This window comes from Falco rusticolus, chromosome 2 (assembly GCF_015220075.1).
Source record: "Falco rusticolus isolate bFalRus1 chromosome 2, bFalRus1.pri, whole genome shotgun sequence".
Taxonomy (NCBI): domain Eukaryota; kingdom Metazoa; phylum Chordata; class Aves; order Falconiformes; family Falconidae; genus Falco; species Falco rusticolus.
The window spans coordinates 65,287,195-65,305,038 of record NC_051188.1 but is presented as its reverse complement, the minus strand read 5'-3'; the positions used below and the strand labels follow the sequence as shown (position 1 = coordinate 65,305,038).

At 40.4% G+C, this 17,844-nt stretch overlaps 1 protein-coding gene across 4 annotated transcripts in view; it reads left to right on the top strand.

The window, feature by feature from the left end:
• RASA3 (RAS p21 protein activator 3) overlaps positions 1-17,844 on the top strand; it is a 134,717-nt gene that overhangs the window by 47,293 nt on the left and 69,580 nt on the right. For all 4 annotated transcript variants that reach the window (XR_005102601.1, XR_005102602.1, XM_037377159.1 and 1 more), the window contains exons 3-4: positions 4,862-4,965; positions 16,359-16,453. Coding sequence is in view for 2 of the 4 variants with exons in the window: in XM_037377159.1 (XP_037233056.1) it covers positions 4,862-4,965; positions 16,359-16,453 (199 nt within the window). In the remaining 2 variants the exon portion in view is untranslated. The remainder of the gene's footprint in view (positions 1-4,861; positions 4,966-16,358; positions 16,454-17,844) is intronic.

Genomic DNA, 17,844 nt, shown 5'->3' with positions numbered 1-17,844 from the left:
ATGCAGCAGGATGAATCCAGTATTTCTAAACATTTTAAAATAGAGGATGTGGAGTTGTCTGTGGCATGTTAATAATCCTTACTTTTAATCAGAAAAGCAGTTAAAAAAAAATCCATACACAAAGAATTCTGGTTTGAGGGGTTTCATTATTATTCATCACGCATTTCACTTCATCCACTGAAGTACTGGTGCCAAAACAAAAACAAAACTGCTTTAGCGAATCCTAAGTATTGAGAAACAAGCATGAGGTTTTGCAACACAGCCTGAAACTAAAGTGTTTCTACACAGAGATATGTTTTACAAAATCTCTTCCTCTCTGTTAATACTATCTACTGAAATCATTGCAAATATCTGATAGTATGGAGTTAGAGTTGCAAGTATGCCTCTGATGTTTAGTAAAACATGTAAAAGTGAGCAAATTTTGAACCTTTTTCTAGGGGAGGAAGTTCCCATTCATCATGTTTGAAATAAGGATTCTCTTCCTTACTTGCTTTCATTCCACTTGATCTGCACAGTAATTTGCTTCTCTTCTCATTCCCTGTCTCCTCCTGAAAATATCCATTGCAAAAACACACATAGAAAGAGATTAAAAAATAGATACCTTGAAATGGGAAGGGCTGTATGCGAGATAGCTGTATGTGAGTGAAACGCTACCTAGAGGGAACTTCTTGGTTTTGGTTTTGTGCTATTCTTGCTTCTGTAAGCATTCAGAACAAGCGAATTTTTGTCGAGGTGGAAGTATGCCTGCAGATTCAAATCCATTGCACTGTTCTTTATGTTTTTACTTGACTTTGTTGTTGTTTCTTCTGTGACAAGTTGTAGAAGCATCCTAGAGAAGGCGTCCTGAGAGGGATTGATTGATGTATGTATTGGTGGTAGGGAGTGTATAAAAAGCTGTGCAGCAAGAGCTCTATGCTTCCTGAGAAGGGGCTGCTGAGGTAGAGCTTCCCTCCCTTCAGAGCATAGCAAGGTGATGGGTATATACTGGAAAAGAGATGAGAAAGGGGTGTGAAGAGAGGGTATGTGGAGTAGAAGGCTACAGAGTCAGGCCCTTGTGTGCCTGAAAGCTTGCAGCAAGGATTTCAAAATTGATACAGGTCTTTCTCTGTAATTTCTAATCCTGTCAGGAAAATGAGAGACAGTGACTTCGGAACAAGCCCCATTTCATAACTAAAGAACAGTTGATGTCTGTACTGCTACTCTTCTCATCACTGTGATAGCAAAACTAAAAATAAATTAGTAAAACTGTTCTAAGCTTAGTAGTCTGTTGAAGAAGATGGATTTGAAAATGGTTTTCTATTCAACTCGGAAGGTGATAAACTGCATTTTACAGCAGAGGTTCACTGTTTCTGTCATTGCAAGATCATGCTCTCAGCAGTTATGTCCCATCAGTTGTTTGAAGTCCAGAAGAAACTGAAATAATGACTACACTGGTTTTGTCCATGTGCTTCTGTTGTGACCATATAGATGTGCAGCCTACATTGCAGGGTTGGGGAGGGGACCCATATTATTTCTTCTCCTCTTTGCACGATTAAAATTCCTTCTGAGCATAGGGTTGGTTAATCTACAAGGAAAGCTTAACTCAAAACCTGGAAGTTGAACCTGAACTCATTTGGCTCTGAAAGATTTTGATTTCTGAAAGTATTTTTTTTTGGAGGATTTTGTCAAGACTCCTGAGGGCTGTGTAGGCAGATGCTGCTGCTTTTTATTAATTGCTATATCAAAATAAAAGCACTCACTGAAGCCCCATCAGACTAATTCTGGCTTTTGGGAGAGAGGGGACACTGAGGGAGGGACTTAGCTATTCTTTTGGAAAAATAATTCTGGAGCCCTGGGGCTCGTGCTCAAGATATGTTAGCTTGGGAAATAAATCATGTTGTTTGACTGCTGCGACCTCTTGCTCTTCAGGTCCGGGTGGGAGACAAAGCAAGTACTGTTCTGAAGAGATACATGGAAGAAAAGCACACATTTAAGTGGAAGCTGGAAGCATTTGTGTGGTTACTTTCGCATCCTTCAGAGAGAGGATACTGTTTTTGCAGAGCTACACAAGATTTGGGCAGGGGGTATCAGAATTATCTTGATATCTATCCTTACATTTAAAATGTTGGCTAATTATGTAGTGCAGAGAGAGTGCACTTGTGTTAGAAATCAGCTTGCTTGTATCAATTAAGAACTCGGTGCACCTCAGGGGTGTTACCTGAGTGATGAGAGGTTGTGAATCTACAAGGGGTATAAGAGCAGAACAAAGCTTCCCTTCTCTTGACAGCGGCTGCAAATAATGTGTCCTGTGAGGAGTACCAGCCAGCAGGTGTTGTTGAGGCTAATAAGCCTTGTGCCTAAAAGCAGTGACCAGATGCAATCCCTGCATGGCTAAGTCAGCCCACATGGTATTTCTTCTGCTAATCAGTCTCTTTTTGATACCATGTGTGGGACTAGATGCTTCCTGATGTCCACTCTACTTTTCTGACTTTTGTGTTTGTTTTGCTATGGTGTGGTCTTAGTTATCTTCTGACCCTGACCACCGCCAGAGACAAACATTAATAGGGGACTTGCCAGAGGCCCCAGTTGTTGTCTCTTCCCTGCTCTTTCCCCCAGAAACAGCTGAGCTGAATTAAAGTGTGCTCAGTGTAAGTCTCACTTGTATTTACATTGCCTTGAGACTTCCACTGTACTGAAGCTCCCCTTGTATTCTTGATAGAGGATTGGATACATAATCCCCAGTTTGGTAAGTATCATTTCATTCTAAGGTCATTAGTGAGCAATTTCATCTGTTGTGTTCTTCCAGCAGAAAGGACAATTTTATGGCTGAACAGAGTATTAGGGCTCAGAACCATGCAAGTGTTTTGCATGTATAATGCACTAGGTATTTGGGCAATGTTTATGCATTTGTGTAGCTCCCTTGGGCTAAGCCTGTGCGCGAAAACTTGCACCAAGTGATGTGCACAGAATGAGGCCCTTGGGGCTGCCAGCAGAAGCATGGCTGCTAGGACAATCAGCTAATTCCCAGTTTGGTAGAGGCTGCTTGTACCAAGGAACTCACGTATTTTGTGGCTGAAGCAGTGGCTGCTGAATTCTTGATTCTAAATAAACCGTCTTGGAGCAGAATAGGTAAAGAGGACATAACCGAGAGTGCTGAATCAGAGAGGGCAACTGGGACAGTCAAAGCAGCTTCCAATTCCAGCTGTTAGATTTCCTCCCCTGCCCTCACAGTAGGGATGACTGAGTGGGGCTCACCTTGGTTGCCATAACTGATGGCTGGATGCATTTATTTCAAGGAATGGGAAACTGTTTCAGTGGTGGAAGTTTAAGCCGTGGGTCATGCCTTGGGCTACGCCTTGGGCTTTGTTTATCCAGTGTGTGTTCTTCCGTGTGGCTTATGGAGTAGTGACTTAAATAATGTTCTTACTGAATATTGAATGATGTCTCTGGGCTTCGTGAAATCAATGTGGCATATTCCCTTCAAACACAGAGTGCATAGATAATTTGCAGTGCTTGTGTGTTTTAAGTGAGACTTGTCAGCTAGTTCTTGAAGGAATGTGGTAATTCTGGGGGAACGTATTTTTACTGTAGGCAGAAATACTAGCAAAAGTGTATGGTGATGTAAAATATCCTGAAAAAAGCCAACAGAATGACCTCTGTTGAAAAAATGCTGAAAAATTTAAGGTTAATGCAAGGAACTATTAATAACCTTTGGGTATCTAATTTTCTGACATAAAAATCCCTTAATAATGATTAAAGCTCCAGCATGTCTCCATTTTTTGGGTTTAGCCAAGACAATAAGGAGGTCTGTGTTTAAAAAGAGAAGAAAAAAACCTGCTGGCTTTCGGCCTGTTGAAATTAGATTTATTTTTAAGTCTACATCTGCAGTGCTTGCTGTATTTGTCCATATGACTCAAATTGCATCTACTCATTTAGATCTACTGAAGCATGGCTTACACAGATTTTTGATTCCAAGTCAAATGGTAGACCTGTTAGTGAATAAATGATGTTGATATATGCTTATGGTTCTTAGGAATAAATCCTTAACCATATAATTGGATAGAGAGAAGCTGAAAGGGTTGCTATTAAGTGTCTGAGATTATTCCCCCCATTTAAATTGGTAGGATCCAAAGACAGTCTCTTAAGTCTCTAAAGAACTTTTCATGCTGAGATAGTATTTATTTTTTTTTAAACCTGGTCTTACTGTAAAATAACTTATTCTATACAATTCCAATATGCAAAAATAGATAGGCAGTGCTGTCAGGTAACAAGCATCGTGCCAGCTCCAAGGCTTAGTTACCATCAGTTGACTGAATCTGACTTTAGGTAAAAAACTTTGCAGGGGATGAGGAAAGAGGCAGTGCCTGTAGGCGTTTTAATTTAAAAAAAAAAAAACTTTTTTTTTTTTTTTTTTTTTTTAAAAGCCATTAACCATGCTGTATTTTGCTTATCCTGTTTGTGTGTATGGTTTTGTATTTTCTTTTGTAATGGTCTATTGTAAGCATAGTGTGGCAGTAGGGGCCTTTCTCTGCCTTTCAGGACATTGTATGTTAACAAATAATGTAGTCTCTGCCCTCTTTGTTTAGGGATTCTTGTCTTCCAGATAACAAGAAATATCTGTTTTTTGCACATTAAGAAATGTTGTTCTGTGGGCATTGAAAGGTAGTTGGGGAGAGTCAAAGTGGAACAGTGCTTAAAGGTGCACATTCATGGGTGGGAAAGACCATCATGGTCTACAGCGATGTTCTGGGTGTGAAGTATAAATGCACTGGCTCTTCCAGGATACCAACACTAATTTTTTAATTTCTTTCTTTCTTTTTTTTTTTTTTTTTTGGTGTGTATTTTTGTTTATGTATGTTGTTTTTTTTTTTTGTTTACCCAGCCCCTTCTATGGAGAAGACTTTTACTGTGAAATTCCTCGGACCTTTCGCCATCTGTCATTTTATATTTTTGACAGAGATGTTTTTCGAAGGGATTCCATTATAGGTATGTGTTCATAAATTATTTTCTTTACAGCTTACTGCTCTTGGATTTTAACTGTTAGATCGTATGTAGTCTTACAAGTTGGGCTCATGATAGGACTGACAATGACAGTGGTAATCAAGTACTGCTCAGTGTTGTCTTTTTTGTTAAGGGACAAAAATGCCTTCAGTATTACATATATCAAAAAAAGTCTGGGAAATAAATGCTGTCTGTTATGATAGTAAATGCAGATTGCAGTTTAACTGAAATAGGCAATAAAGCATTGTCTAAATGTTGGCAATATCATTTGTTGCTGCATATTTTTTTTTCTTCTAAATGCAAGGCCTTTTCCAGGGCTCATTACACTTACACATATGCAGTATTATTAAATAATGACTGCCTTAATGACATGCAGAGTAAGAGCTACTGGTCACAGGTATCCATGGTACAATAGTGACAGAATTTTATAGAGTATTAGAGCAAGCTGTTGCTTACAGAACAGCTCTGTAAAACTTCCAGTGCCTGTTATATGTGGGCAGGACCTCTGCTTCTGCAGATACTGTTTGCTATGCATTTCAGCTGCAGCAAATTGCATGACACTCCATTTATCTCTTCAGGGATAAAAATCTTGTAAAAGCGTAGTTCCCTTGAAGGGGGAACAGTTTCCACTTTAAGTCGTTTTAACTGTTGGGATTTTTTCAGTTTTTAATCTCTTACTTTTGGAAGAAGTCACGTATGACTACCATTCTTCTAAATTCACTATAATGTGACTGTAGTTATCAATGAGGTCTTGCAGAGCTTGTAGTGAGGAAGTTGCCTGATGTTGAGCAACAGTTTGTGTGGTGCTGTAATAAAATGCATTATTTTAAAGTGGTGGGGTGGTGGTGCAGATCTCTTTGTATGTATCTTTACAGTAGTTTATCGTGCAGTGACTAGCTTGCTTTGAAGTGACTTCTTTCATTACTGTGTTACATTTTACATGTGAGCTAGGAAACTGGATTGCCGTTCTCTTTATGTCCCTAACTGAGCTTGCGTTTGTACAGCATCTAGCAATCTAGCATCCTGGGGGGGAGGAAGGGATCAGTTTCTGATTTTTGAGTGAGCTTTTGGAAACTTTTTGGTCTCTCTGATCTCTAGTTTCCCCTTGTAACATGAAAGTAATACCTCCTTTCTTTCAACTGATGAGTTTTTCATTGTTGAAATTGCCTCATCTGATCTCCTGTGTGGCACCAGTTTTGTGCAGCTGCAGTGACCCATGAACAGGCCATGGACTGGGATTTGTCTTGCTCAGGGCTTTACTCCCCCTTTTGAAACACGGGTGTCTGAACACTTAACACAAGCCAGACTCATGAAACTGCGTATAAAGAAGTGCAAATTCCATGTTTCCCAAGTTCCTGTTTTAATAATCAAGGTGTGACATTGGAGGGGAATTCTTCAGGAGCTGCTAGAGTAATCTTGTCTTAAAGGTACTGGGAGAAGTTTGTGAAAAGAAGGATTTGCAGAAGATATGAAGAGACTTTTATTTGGATGCTTGAGTGTTTGATCAGGTTTCTATTTTTCCCTACCTCCTCAGGAAAAAGCAACATTGGCTTTTGCATGTATTGCAGAATCCACAGGTAGGCAGGCTCGTGTTACTATACTGATGTAGCACTAAAAGGCAGAACCTCCAGTGTTACCTGTCTATGTTGAGATTTTACAGTGCATATTAGCTGTTGTAGTCTTGAGTTTTTCCCTTTTCCTCCTCTGTTCCCTTCCATCCTTATCAGAGGCATATTTTGAAGAGTGTTTCAAAGGTGTGGAAGTGTGATAAATAGCAATGGAGAGAAGAAAAAAAAATCCAGAATTAACTGTCACTTTGATGCAAGCAGAACTTACAGAGTTAGTAATAGGACAGCGTTCTGAGAAGAGAACAGTGCTCTGAAGTAACTGCATGTGGTTGTTTCCATTAGTTCCTATTGAACAGGAGTCAGCAGCAGCACTGGAGTTTCTTTGAGAAAGGGAGCTCTTTCATTGGAACAAATTCAGTAGTATTTACAAGGAATAGTTGTTCTATGTGTATCTTCAGCTTGGTCTTGAGAGACCTGTTCTTTAAGAGGCTTGAGCAAAGGAGGTTTGGAAGAGGTCCCTACTGAAGAAGTTTGGTCAGAGTAGTGCTAGAATAAGCTCTTTTCCACTGAACCACCGAATTGTGCAAATAGGGGCCCTTTGTTTGCGTTACAGAGATTGCTTGTTATATGATGTCATCATAAGACACTCCTGCTGAAGAAAATGTGGTTACCCATGCTCATCCAGCAATGAACTTTCTCAGGGAAGGATGTTGGGGGTTGTGTCTTCCATCCAGGGAGACGAATTTTAAGTTCAGATGTTACTGAGCTTGTGAATTTGCCTGTGTTTCCTGTGTGATCTGGTATGTTTAAGACATCTGTTTTCATTGTTTGTTTGGCTGGTTTTGAGGGGGTTTCGAGACAGAGAGAGAACAGAGTGCATCTGTGTCAAAATGGTGAGAATGTGGCAAGTAGCTATTTCTTGAAGATTGTTGGCTAGCAGAATTACTTTTGAATCACTGTTTAGTATTGCTAGAACTTTCTCTTTGTGCTGTAATCCTGATTTCCAGGGTAACTGGAGATCAGGGTAGGCATGCCTTTATTTATTCAAATACGAAATACAAGTTTCTGATGGTAAATTCTTTTAACATCTGAAATGCAACTTAGTATATGACAGATGAGAACGTCAAGCCACTAAAAGCGGAAGCAGTGGGGGTGAGAAAATGAAAAACAAGAACCCCCTGAAACCTCTGACAGAAACTTCCGAGGAGAACCAAACAAATTCAGAAACTGGAACACATGTAGATACGTTTTGGAACATGCTGTAGTATTTTGGCATACAGGATGGGAGGATTGTGCAGATAAAGATATCTTTGAGTCTGCATGTTTGTTTATTACATTTGCATTTTCCTAATCACAATTTGCTAAGTCATCTAGGATTTTGTTAGCTAAACAGAAAAAAACTCTTGAATAATTGTGTCTTGGAAGAGTCTTGGATGCTGGTTGAAATGCAAACATAATGAAGAAAATGCAGAGCTCAGTGGATCTGAAATGTGTTTTGCCTTTTTTAGATAAAAGGTAGCAAATACACAGTTGCTGTGAAAATAAACTCTTCTTAAGTTGTTTAATTGGTATTGTGTGTCTTGACTGTTACTGACTAGATTTTATATACTGATTTATATAGTATATTGAGATGCTTTGAGTAGAAAATGTACTACTGAAAGTAATGGTAAATTCTATTTAAAATTAGATTTGTTGGTTTGTTTCCAAGTGATCAAACAGGAGTTGAAGGCCAATTTGATGGAACACGTGTCTGTATAACACATGGGATAGCTGTTTCTATCTAGTTGTTACTGTGAGGAAAAACATTGAGGATATGGAGTTAACTTGAAAAACTGTCATTTGGTACCCCTCCAGTAGTAATGGGAAAAAAGATACTTCAGGCTGGATGCAGTAGAAGAAATGTTAGGATAGTAGTGCTGCTAAATAAGGCAAATGTCAATATATGTTCTTTAATGTTTATGTTTTGATATTTAGTTTTCAGATTTTTAGGGATGTTGAATGAGGCAAACTGCGCCAGTTCAGTGGGGCAGAAGGCTTTTCTCACCCTTAAATAATTGAGCTAGATTTAGTGAAGAAAACTATCTCCACAATATGCCCTGAGCTGGCATTCTCCTAGGTGTGTGATGAACAGTTCAGGCTGCCAGGTTGTGACCTTGAACATACAGATCAGTTAAAAAACAGAGGAAATGTGCCACACCAAGTAATTTAACACTGCACTGAGAGAATAGTTAACATTATATGCCTTTCAGGTATACACAGTCGTTTATCTTCTACTTAAATCACAAATCACGTTGGGTTTTTGTACCCCAGGACTTCATTTGTTTTGGTAACAGATGCATATAACTGACTTGCTAACACCTGCGTTAAGCAGGAACCTGAACAAAATGCAACCCCTGTGAAGTTCTGAGGGGGAAAAAGTAAATTCACTATATCAAATCTTGTACCCATTCTGCACTGGGGAGTAAGAACTTTCCTCTGTAAGTCTGTGTACTCTTGACTGAGGAGGAGGTTCGGTTGCCATGCTGATGGAGAAGGAATGGTACTGAATAAAGCACAGATACGAAATGCCTGAGCTCTTCAATGAAGGAGCAGAAAGCCAGTGGGGAGAAGACTAGCTAGTGATTCTGTTAATTACATGTAGTATAACTTAACTGCTGTAAGTCACCTTCATAGAGGTTATTAGGTGTGTTGTACAACAAACTGGAATTCTTGTGGCCATTGTATGCTGGCAGGTTGTAACTGTCTTCCGTCTTAATATTAGATGAGCTGAAGCAAAGTAAGGCAATAAAACGAATTTGCGTTTGGAGGTAGTTAAATTTAGCTGCTCTGGACTGAAGTAGATGAAACCAAATCATAGCTCAGGGACACTCACAGAATGAAAACACCCTGGAATTGAAAGTTGTTTGAAGCTTGCATGTGTGAGCTGACGGCACCTTTGTTAATGACTACTTCCAAAGCTGAGGAGGTGTGTTTGTAGAGTTGCCACCATTTATTACCAAACATCCAAGCAAACCATCTACTGTTATTAGGTAACTCTTGCCAAATGTAGCGGAAGCATCACCTTTTGATTATTTTATTGGTTTAAAAGAAAAATTGAAAAAGAGTCATCCCTGTTAAACTATGTTTCTTGCTATGGTGGAGGAAAGATCTTCCAATACATAGTAAAGCAGAGGTGAAGATTTTGTGTTCCTCTGTTTCCTCCACCCCAACCATGGCTTAGGCAGCAGTCACAACTTGGTTTACTGTTTCTGTGATGCACTGTTGCATGACATGGGAATAATAGCTACTCGGTATGGTATAAATATAGCTACTAGTGAAATAAAGGAAACAGATGACTCTGTCCCACAATGACAAGTCTCAAGAAGCTATAAACTAGAATTATCCTGAGAAGATTCTCTACAGTTGTGTAGAAAGCCTAAAATAAATACTTCCTGCATAGAATAAATTATTAGGATGCACTTAAAATATCTTTTTAACATAACAGATGGTCACAAAAGTAGGGAAACAAATTTGAGCTTTCAAAAAATACCTATTTTTTCCTTTTTCCTCCTACAAGTACACATATTATTAAAAAACTACTGCGCATAATGCACTAGAACTGAGACTGTCCTTTCATGCAACACTACTCCTTACCAAATGACAGTGTTAATACTATCTGTATTTGGAATATTGCCATAGATCCATCCTCCCAGCATACCTCTGACGGCTATTGTTTCACCTGGGCTTTCTGTATTTTCTGCAGTACTTGACTTACCTCAGCTCTAGCAGATGTTAAGCAGTCTCTGGTTTATGCCTCGTTTGAACTAAGCAAAGACTGGGACTGTGAAGAAGATGCAATAGCGGTGGCTTCTGGTGGCAGTGCCTCGAAGGGGCTGGTGATGGAGGAGATGGAGGTGGTTGTTCCGTGCAGGTGTGCTTGCAGGGTCTTGTTGCCTACTGTAGGGCAGATAACAGTGGCTGCAAGTCTAGCTTTTAGGACTGCTCTCCCATTGCAAACAGCCACTGGCTATACCACCTTTCTCAGATGGATCGGACATTTTAAGGGCCCAGGGAGCAGCTGGCAGAGAATTGGTACCAGAGGTGTGGTTGGGTAGGGTTGTGGGGTTTGTTTGTTTGTTTGTTTGTTTTATTTTTTTTGTAACAGGAACGGAGAGTAGAAATTGCAAAGTAAGCCAGGTGAGATCTTTAGGAATGTGGCCAGAAAAACCATCCTAATAGAGGGTAGTCCATGCAATGCTGCAGCTTGCTTCCTTTAAGGACAGAAGCTATGTCTTTTACGCAGCCTTCTTTTCTCTGCTTTATTATCCAAGATAAATTCCACAAAGGGGGAAAATGGATTTTTTAAGTTACATTCTTTGTATATTTGGACTAGTTACTCAAAAAACAAACAAATCTGGGGTCACGAACATAGTACACATCAGTACTCTGCATAGGATGCACCTCCGCTGTGCTGGAAGTGTGCTGCCATTAACATCACTAATTCTTCCCCATGGTAGCATATGATCTAGTAGTGCTTGTGCTTCATGGTGCACTGTACAGGAGCTGGGAGGGAGTCATTCTCCTGCTTCTAAGGCTCTGAAGTCTTATGTTGCCCCTAATTCTCATCCTTTTCTTTCTAATCCTCAAGTTTCCATGTTACAGGAGGTATGAGTGAATTTGTGCTGTTCTTGAACAAAAGGCAGGCATCTAGCCCTTTTTGTCTTGCAAAGTTGCTGTACTTCTATTTGTTGTCAAATAACCTTTCATACGGATAATTAAAAAAATCCGGGTCATCTGGAATAGCAGCAGTGCTTCTTGGTTGGAGATTTTTAGGTAATTGAAGTTTCATGAGGCTTTCACAGCCTAAAACATTGATTAAAATTGATTCTGATTTGCCTTTAGTCTTTCCAGCTATTAGTGACTCTCCTTGTGCACCTTCATATCCATTATTTCAAATGAATTCATCGATAGTGCACTTATTGTACTAGCATGAAACAACTTCAGAACTAGCTTTCAGGTTATCTTACTGCCTAGTATTGCAGCACATAGGAGGCAAAGTAGTTTCTGCGCAGAGCTGAAAGAATACTGAATTAATTAGGTGTTTGGGGCCTTTTAACATGTGACTCAGACCTAACCCTTTGCTATAAATTATACTGCAGTAAGTGTTAATGGAGGATGTTGGCAGAAATATGCAAAGTTCTGTGGTTTTCACTGTGCAAGTATTCCAAGATAAAGATAACCTAAGGAGAAGATAAAAGAGCTCATGAAATGCTCTGGTTTTAGGGTTCTGTAAAATAACTGTTGGATCATTTTTCAGGTAGAGCCTCATGCTCTTTTAAAAAAAAGTACAAACTCCTGCCCTATTGCTGTCTTAACTTGTTTATTTTTGGTAAAGGAATATATTTTCTACTATTTAGCATCTGACATAAATACTCACACCTCTCAGCTGTGAGGTAAACACTCTGCAAACTGGCAAATGAGTATTAAAAGGTGAGATATAATCCTCAAACTAGTGCCTAATCCTTTTGTCGCCAACAGGTAATCCCGACAGAAGGTAGTTGTAACTGGATGGAGAATTGATAACTCTAGTCTTTGTATGGAAATGTTAGTCCCTGAATTAACGAGCCCAGGCACGTCCAGGGACAAGCTAATGGGCTCCCTTGAGTTGCCTGGGAAGAGCTTTTGAAACTCCAGTGAGGGACCGGCACCGAGGGTGCAGCGCTTTCACAGACACTTTTGCAAGCCATGAAGCCAGAAATCCCTACTCATCTCTGTTGCGTATTTCTGTCTGTGTGCCCAAATGACCTTCTGCTATCTTCTAGCTGTGTTAATGTGACGCTTCAGTGGGGAAGCCATAAAACAGGTCAGCTGAAATGATATCTATGTTAAAAATGCCAGCACCCTCAACATATCATCTCTGAAACTTACTGCTGCTTCTCTTCTCCTCCCCCAGAATGTTTATTCTCATTATTTGGTGTTTTTTACTTTGGATTGGTTTCCTCAACAGTTTCGGTGTAGCCTGCTGCGAGGATGGGGTGCATGGGTGAGGGAATTAGGAGGCTTTTAAATCAGTTTACGCCAGGGATCATGAAGTGGAATTTGCACCCTTAGGACCATGCGGGCCCTAGGTAGTAACCTCATTCATCTGTGAGCTGGCCACGTGTTTGAAATAATAGGTTGTTGGTAGATTGTTTTCTCCCTAAGGAGAGATTCACAGAAGGAAGAGGCCAGGTGTGGCATGCCTCATCTTTGTTTTGAACACAGGGCTTAAGATTTAAATGTGTCAGTGGAGATGTGTTCACTCTGAACTGAGGGGACACAGGGAAATTGCTGCCGTATGTGTGAAAAATGTGTAGGAGCGTGTGGGGCTTTCCTACCCTCTCTCAACATGACAGGGTCCTGGTGAATATCAGACTTTGGAAAGAAATTGTTCAGATGAGAAGAATACTTTTACTTAATCGTTGCTGGTCTTGCTGCTGAGAATCTAACTTGTAAAAATGTAACTTAAGTTTTGAAATTACACCTTGTACCATTCCGCGTGCTCTGCTGTTTCCTGCCTCCTCCCATACAGTGTCTAAAAGCTTAAAGAGACCCAGACTCTCTGCAGCCTGGGGCGGCTCTGAGGAAACCAGCAGGAGTGGCTGGGTGCCTCAGGTGCAAGTTTTAGAGGCTCTCACTGCTGCCTGGCAGCCGCCCAAGTCTTGAGAAAGCGCACAGGACAATGGGCTCAAGTTTGGGAGGGCGCTGAAGAAGTGCAAAGGAGAAAGCGTCCTGTAAATGAGTGGTGGGTAAACCTTTCCGCCCTCTTGCATCAGGTTTATCTTCAAGGAGAATTACAGGCCCTTATTGTGTCGCGTCAGGTCAAATGACAGGTGCCAACAGCTTGTGATTATTGGCCTAGATTTAACCTAGTTCTGGTGAGGCTAGAAGGTATTTGAGCTGGGTCAGACATAGGTCAGCGGGTGGCAGAGCAATGGCTGTATAGAGGACTATGTATAGTGACTGTGCTTACACTTGCACTGTGGCTTATGCGAACCTGGTGGTGATGATGAGCGTGGTTCAAGTGAGCATATGGATGTGGCTTGAGCGGGCGAAGAGTTATAAACCAAAATTGTGCACGGTGCTCCTATACACAGGGAATTATTTAATAGGGCAGATCAAACAGTCAGCCCTATCAGTAATATACCTTCGTATATGTTTAGACTAGCCAAAGTGTTGGCCTTTTTTTCCCCACTCTCTCTCTCTGCCCCTGCTTTTTTCCGTAGTAGATTTTTCTCCTTTGTGGATCACTTGGTATGCAGTGAAAACCTTGGATTGTAGCCAGCCCAGTCAATAAGTTTCACTCACTAATAAGACCTGCTTGTGTGCAGAGCAAACAGTGCTGTTCAAACAGTTTCCTAATCAAAACAGTCGTACCGCTGTGTTAACCCTCTTGGACCTGGAGGCATGTACCATTGCCTTCACACACTTTGTGCTCCTATTATGTACTGACTGTGCAGTCAGACCCACCTGGGTTATCTTGCCATTCTTGATACAGAGAGCAGCAGGGCTCCCTACTGAAAGAGGGCACAGTGATAACACTATTTATGCTACATACTGGTGCAGATGTTTGTAAAATCGTCCTTGAGTTTTCTGCAAGGACGTTCCCTGCATGGGAGGCGTCTGTGAATGAGATTGATTACAGGCAACAGTCTCTGGGAAGTGCATGCTACACTGCGATCAGGTGGAAGATTTCTGCAAGAGATTAAAGGGTACACTGAGGATTGCAAACAGTGAAAGTAAACAATTTCGAGTGAGGTCTAAAGCAATTATTGGAAGATGATGCGTTTAAATTTATTCCTTTCTCAAAATGTTTTAGAGAAACGAGGTTGCCCACAAACTGCCATTGCTGAAGAGTAAAAGCTTTGAAAATACACAGCCGTCATCACATAGATTCTTGGTGGCGTTAACTCCTCAGTTCAGTGCAGTTCAGATGTCTTATTTACCCTTTCTGCTGTATTATTTTGTAGGTTTGTGTAATTTAGTTATTGCTTTTCTAAGAAGTTTCAAGTCACTTGCTATGCATATCCAACAAAGAGCCTGGTGATGAATCTGCCTAGTTAACATCTAGTTTAATGTTTGTCAGGAGATGGATCTGGTAATCTCTAAAGACAAGCAGGGGGAGGAGAGTGCTGAGGGCAAAATGAGCAAGACTTGGGAATAATGGGTCAGCAGCTCTGGGAAAGCTATAGCAGAAACCGTGGTGGATACTGGGGAAGGATGGCAGAGTAGTTTAGAAACTAGGAGTGGACATCTGGAAACTGTCACCAGAAAGCAGCCCGAGGGTGACAGAAGAATGCAGCAGCAGCTGCAGCAGGGTACTCAGAGCAGCCCAGCAAACAGGAGGGCTGGATGGAGCCATCCAATAACCACTAAAAAGGAAAAAATTTTGGGGAGCACTGGGGTGTAATAACTTACTTCTGGGACTTTAGTAAGCTTTTAGATTTCAGAAGGGAGAATGCTTTGTGTTTGCTGTTTTTGTAGCCTTCCATTGTGTGGATTTTTATTATTTTTTTCTGTTTTTGTAAACGTGTTCTGTTAACATTCTTTGGGGTATTGTATTACTGACCCCTGACCAAACTGCATGGGTTTGGGAAGCCTTGGAAATCTCTCCCTCTAAGACTGCATCCCTCGGTGTATTTTGTCTAGCAGAATTTGGTTAAAGAAGGTCTGTGTGTCTGTAGCAAAGCAGTGGTTGCAAACTGTACGTGAGCAGCTCACTCCAGCAGAGAAAGTCTTCTACCAGACCACATTGCCAAAAAACAGCTTCCTTGAGCCTCGTGAATGTCTCTGACTGTCCTGGATTCTTTCATTTTGAATATGCTGCTTCGCTTAGTGCCTGAGGAACCACCCAGCTCAACTGTTTTTTTCTGAGGATTGCTGCTTCTCAGGCATGCCATGCTTTGCTTTGTATATACAAAGAAAGATGTTTGGAAGAAGTTTCATTGCCACTCAGAGAGTTCTTTATATAATGCCTGAGAGAGACTGGGCAAGATAGATGTTTCAGCTTTATATGTACATTAGCCCTGTTTCAGCTTTACATGTATATTAGCCCTTAGCACTCATGTATGTTAGTTCACAGCATGGAACTGGCTGTTGTTGCCATAACTACGAGAACAGCTAATTTGGTAGGGTTTGGAAGGGGAGAAGCTCTACCTTGGTTGGGTTTTTGTTGTTGTTGTTGTTGTGTTTTGTTTTGGTTTTGTTGTTTCCCTCTGCAGAGTCAGAGTACTTGGGTGACTCTGGATTGCGTGGTGCAAACTGCAAGAGGGAGGGACGCGGATCATCAGGGCCTCAAACTTGACATCTTTAGTTGCTGCCTTTCTCCAAAACTACATAGTCAAAAGCCTCATTCTAAAACATTGGTAGCAATAACCCCGTGCATGGAACTTTTTTAGGATTGTTAAAGACATCTGCATCAAATATCTATCTCCAACAATTTTCGAGCTTTTCCTCCCACAAGTTTGTCATGTCAAAGAAGTAATACTGATATTTTTACTGTAAGCATAGTTAAAAGCTTTTCCACAGAGCCCAGTGCTTCAGTCTGTTAGGTGAGTATGACGTTAGGAATTTTAAAGGCTTTCACAACATGAAGTGGAAAAAGCTGCTCATCAGAAATAATCATGTATTTTGTAAAGAAGTATGCCCTGAAGAAATCTTTTCTTGCTCTGAAACCTTTCTTGAATAGGACAGTCCTTAAATCATTGTTTTAAAACTTGTTTTTGATGGAAAGGTACTTTGGGGGAGCTATAGCTTGTCTTAAACTGTGCTTCTGGTTTGTTTCATTTCTAGGAAAAGTAGCTATACAGAAAGAAGATCTGCAGAAGTATCATAACAGAGACACCTGGTTTCAACTCCAGCATGTTGATGCTGATTCAGAAGTACAGGTGAGATTATCTTGGCAAAGGAGTATTTGTGACAGGGTCATGGCAGTTTTATGGGTTCCATGGCTCTAGGACAGATGTGTTGCTTCCCTGCAGAAAGGAAGCATTGCTCATTAGTGTGGTTTAGGTTTCAGTGATATTTGCAGCTTGTGTGTGTGTAGGGTGAATTACGAGTGTCCATAAATGAACAGGGCCAGGATTCTGCCTACAGAAATAATTAAACTATGTGAACTGTCAGGGTCACTGATACAAGGAGAGGGGCGTGGTTATCTCAAGTATCAAATAACTTCAAAAACCTATAAATAACTGTTGATTCCTCAGGGAGTGCAGCCAGCTTGAAAATAGTATCTGCAGGTACTGATGTAAATAATTATGTAGGCAGGTTGTCACAGGAATGGCAACAAGCACAACTCAGATGAAAAAACAGTCCTTGCCAGATTTCTAGGCCCTGCTCCAAACCATGGAAACGCTGATAACTCTATCACTTAAGCTTCATTTAGGGTTTGATACTTCGCAGGTTTAGGTACACAGCAAGACTCCTCTTTTTTTGTATGTATCCTCTTTTGAAGCAGATTCTATTTTCTGTTACAGTATTACGTGTTGTGAAAACAGTCCTTATAACAAAGCAAGAAATTAAAATGAGGCAGGAGTATATCAAGTCTATGTAAATCAGTTAATTTTTTTTCTTTTTTTCCTCTCAGTATATATTACAGGTCACTTTTGAAAAACAGTATTTGCTTAGGAGGTCACAGACATGAATGCCTGACCTGTGTCTCAAATAAATGCAAAGGGAAATGCTGCTTAGATACTGCTTTGTGGTGGGGTTGGGTTTAATGTCTTGGCTTTTCAGTCTGCATTGCAGATCTGCACATACCAGGTCAGAAAATGACACTTAGAATGTATACTCATTCCAGCATGTAGTTGTGTATAGTGAAGGATACATGAAAATACATTCAAGGTTTGGTTTTCTGTTTATTTAGAGAGAGAAATAATACATGGTTGTGCATGTGAGGCAAAGAAAGCCTCATGACAGCCTGTTCAGTCAGGAACATTCTCTTGTAAAATATTGCTCCTCTTTAATGCCACATTTCAATGCCAATGGTGATGGAAAGGCTTTTAACAGCCTTTTAACTTTGAGGTCTTTTCTGTTTACCCTGGTCTCCCTTTCTTCTTACCCCAAAGCATCTTATGACAGTGACTTTAAACATTAGATTTACTGTTTATTTCCTGCAGGATACAAAAACTTTCCCTTTGTAATTTATTATTTCAAGAAGGCCAATATTTGGATAAGCTTTTGCATTGCTTATTTTGTTACGATATTTGCACAGGGTGAGCTTATGGAAGCTTTTTAGACCAGGGTACTTTCTAGGACAGCACTGGTAATGTAAGCTGTG